Genomic DNA, 4,015 nt, shown 5'->3' with positions numbered 1-4,015 from the left:
GAGTACCTATTGGGAATGCAAAAATCGAAACACAAGCCTTCGAAACACCCAAGTCACAGAAGATAAGGGACTCATAACGACTCGTGGGGTCACCTAATAAGTCGTTACATGACCCATAGTCATTGGAAACATGGGTGCAAAAAGGAGTATGTGTTATATTGACATAACGATTCACGCCTTGAGTCATTATCTCACTAAACGATACATGGTGAGAACTTGTGATGACTAGGAAGGGAAAGACACCGAAGGAATATTTTTGGTCAGGCAACAAGTGTTGGTGATGAGTAAATTTCTAACACAACGACTCATTAGGAGGACCCATTACCTGACAAGTAAATGATTTCACATAGCCCTTTCACTCTCATGAGTCTTATAATGACTCGTTACCTCTGGTAACAAGTCCTACCCTGACTCATAGGGTGCCCAACTACTATGACACATTTTTTTTTCTTTCCTTTTCTAGGATTAACTAATGTTCTTTAATAGGTACCAATGGAACCTAAGACTGGTTCTACCAAGAATCAAACAAATAAGAAGCCATCCCACCCCTCCACCCATTTTATCAGGAATGAAGCCTCTGACGGTGAAGAGTTAGGTGGCTCAATAGAGGAATACCCAATAAGAGGGCAGTGCAATCAAGTAAGAAATTACCTTGGGACGCTAAAGCTTCTCCAGGGAAAGACTCACCACCACCCACCAGGCCAAGGATGAAAAATCCTATCCAATCACACCATACCCACCATCCCAACTGAAGAGGATGTTAGGTCAAGAGATAAGTTTGGTATAACAACCCAAAATTTTGGCCCTTGAAATTTTGTAAAATTTTATCCTCACTGCCCAGATCACGACTCCTTATGAGTTATAGGTAGTCCTGATAAGTCGTTGGACCTAAATCATAGCTTGACCAGTTTGTGTGGCCATGTTTTTTGTTCTGAGGATGATTGGATCCCAACGTGTCATATGGACTCATTAGGAGTCTTAGGGTGCATTTGTTTTTTTTAAGATTAAGACGTCTGAGTCTGAATGGATAGCTGAATGATTAAGATGCTATTTCTAGATCTAAATACTAAATGATTAAGACTATTTATTTTTTAACATCTGAATGTATGTAATATATTTATTCGTAATATATATGTAGTTCAAATTTAAAAAGTAATAAAATATTATATTATATGAAAAATATAAAGTAAAGATAAATATATTATGTTAAATATAATTATTGAATTATTTAAATTATTAAAAAAATAGAATGATTAAAAATTATTATGATAAGATGTAATTATAAAAAATTAAATTTAACATAAAATAATCTATCAATTAAACTGACCCAACAAATTAAAATAATGTCAGATATAATTTGACTTAGAAGCATAAATATTAAAGTATTTGAATAACTAATTAATAATCATCTAATTTTAACATTCCACTAATGAAAAAACCAAAATATCAAATAACTAAATTACTGAACTCTCAATTTCTTCAACTTCAATGCATTAGCTTGAGTGTAAGTTCCTCCTGCATATTGTGCATTATTTTAGAATCTTTAACAGTCCAGCTAGGTCCATTTGTTTCCTCAAATATTTCTTCTTGTTGTCCTTCTTCATCAAATATTACTTGAGATATATCAAATTGATTAAACAATTCATTATTGATGCGTTCATTTCTAATAAGATTATTAACTGCAAAATATGCAATAACAACATCTCTTTGGATATTGATAGGATATGGAGCCATCTTGTCCAATATAGGAAATCTTGCTTTCAGTACTCCATACGAATGCTCAATAACATTTATAAGTTGTGCATAAGCATGATTAAACTTTTCCTCCTTAGTTATGATACGCCTATGACGATAATCTCCTAGACAATATCTAACATTACGATACAGTGCTAGAAATGCCGAGTATTTGAATATGCCGCATCACATAGATAATATTTATCTGACATTACAATAAAAAAATTAGTTTATCATATTGAAAGACTAAATAATTATTTTAATCATTGAAATTTTATTACTTACTGAATGGAGGAAATAGAAAGCCATTATTTAGATTAGATACAACTTCTGTTAGAACTCGTGCATCATGTGCTACCCCTTCATATCCAGCATAAACATAAGTGAAGACCATATTAAAGTCACATATTTCCAGAACATTTTGATAGCATTTACCTTTTCTTCTTCCTCTGTAAATAATTTGTTGATTAGCAGGAACAAGAACGTGTAATAATGTCTCGTCTAATGCACCTATTGATCCCTATCAATTTATATAATTTTATCAACATAATTTTTTTCTAAAATTCTATAATAATAATTTAAAAATAGTATCTTAAAAATTCTTTGCAACCTCTTATTATGAGCACTAGGAATATTCATATTCGAATCAAATGTTGTCGGTGCAATCATCTCTTTTGCAAATTTCATCGTTGCCTCAAGAACCTCATGAAAATGCTTGTGCACCATTTGCAAAGAATGTTGAAATCTTCTCTTAATAACGACGTAGCACTCATTATTTCCTATAATAGTTAAAAACATTGCTATATTTTTTTCGACAGATATATGCTTGCTATCAGTGAGCCATCCATTTTGTTTAAAATATTGACATAGCCGAACATATGCATCATGTGACATATGCATCAATTCTATACATTTTCCATTAGAACCAGAGAATAATTCTAATGTATATTTTTGACCAGATAAAGATGATGTTAAATCTTTATTTCTTCGATCATATGTGAGTCTATAATATTTTCTTTGCCAATATAAGATCATCAACCATAATATTTGATCATCAATATCCATGTCAAATCTGTTCTACAAAGAAAAAAATAATGTACAATAATAAGTACAACCAACTACATATTTTGCAAGATCAGAAATTACATATAATAATAACAAATTAAAGTGATTATAAAAATTTTATACTTCTCAAACACAACAAAATATAAAAACAATGCAGTTCACCAACAAACATGTTTCATAGGCATCACATATAGTATTACAAAGTCTCAAAAATTATTATAAAAATTAACTAAAAACATAAAAACTCGATTTCTTAAAATCTCTGCGTCTAATAAATATACTAGTAATTCACAAAATTAAAGAATACCCATTTTTTTCCCCATGACTTTAACCCAATTCTCTAATTTATCAGTCTCTGTTAGTTTCATCCATGATTTTCGATAGCTATCACCTTCACAGAGTATACTAACAGTTGCAGAGTACAACGGATCTCCCTATCCAAGTCCATCTAACTTTTCCATACATTCCTCAACTTTAGGTGCACTATTTTTATTAATTAATAAATCCAATGCGGTACTTATTTTCTCATCAATTTCCAATCGGGATAATTTTTTTTTCTTTTCTTTCCTAATTTTTTTTTCAATTGAAATTGAAGATTGAGATGAAAAATTGTTAAAAGCTTCATCATTTTTTCATCAACTAGATCTTTTAGATCATCAAGATATATATTAGTAGATGCAGAAGGGGCACCAGGTCACGGAGTTGTACAACTTGAACTCCAACCATGAACGTCTATTGTAGTAGAACCCTCAAAGAGTGTTGTACAAAGTTCTAAAAAGGCTAGTGGTGATGTCTTCAATACCTTTGCTTTTGGATGAGCCTATATCCAAATATAAGAAGTTATACTTTTTATATATACCTTAAACTGTTTTCTTTATAGTAAAATAAAAGGAGAAAAAAATATAACGAACTAACCTTAATATATTCTTCACACTCACTATTAGACATTTGAATGGTATTAGTTATAGGATCATAAATATTGCCTGTCTTTTTAATTAGTGGCAATCAAGCTTGATATTTTTATTTTATATAATCGTATTGGTTTTTCATCTTCTTTTGTGTAGCTACAAAGTTATGCGTAGTGATCAAGATCTCTTTAATTCTATCCTATGATTCAGCTTTCAAACTACTTCCACATCTCCCGTTCAATGATACTTCTTGAATACAAAATTCTAAAAAAGTTTTTAGAACATCCATTCTCCAAATCAATCTGTCA

At 30.9% G+C, this 4,015-nt stretch overlaps 1 protein-coding gene across 1 annotated transcript; it reads right to left on the bottom strand.

Annotated features, from left to right (window-relative positions):
• Positions 1-1,485: 1,485 nt before the first annotated feature.
• Positions 1,486-2,532, bottom strand: LOC124887094. The gene is made up of 3 exons (XM_047396277.1): positions 2,345-2,532; positions 2,020-2,183; positions 1,486-1,859 (listed from the first exon to the last, which is right to left on the bottom strand). Exons 1-3 carry the CDS (start codon positions 2,530-2,532, stop codon positions 1,486-1,488), a joined length of 726 nt encoding a protein of 241 aa, XP_047252233.1.
• Positions 2,533-4,015: the final 1,483 nt, after the last annotated feature.

Source organism: Capsicum annuum, chromosome 9 (genome assembly GCF_002878395.1).
Source record: "Capsicum annuum cultivar UCD-10X-F1 chromosome 9, UCD10Xv1.1, whole genome shotgun sequence".
In the NCBI taxonomy this organism is placed as follows: domain Eukaryota; kingdom Viridiplantae; phylum Streptophyta; class Magnoliopsida; order Solanales; family Solanaceae; genus Capsicum; species Capsicum annuum.
Note: the sequence above shows the minus strand (reverse complement) of the source record. Positions and strands in the feature narration are given on the sequence as shown.

Coding starts and splice junctions, on each gene's coding strand:
- LOC124887094 (XM_047396277.1), bottom strand. CDS start 2,532: ATGTTTTTAACTATTATAGGAAATAATGAGTGCTACGTCGTTATTAAG. Junction 2,184..2,344: donor CCTAGTGCTCATAATAAGAG/GTTGCAAAGAAT, acceptor AATTATTTACAG/AGGAAGAAGAAAAGGTAAAT. Junction 1,860..2,019: donor CTTTCTATTTCCTCCATTCA/GTAAGTAATAAA, acceptor GATATTGTCTAG/GAGATTATCGTCATAGGCGT.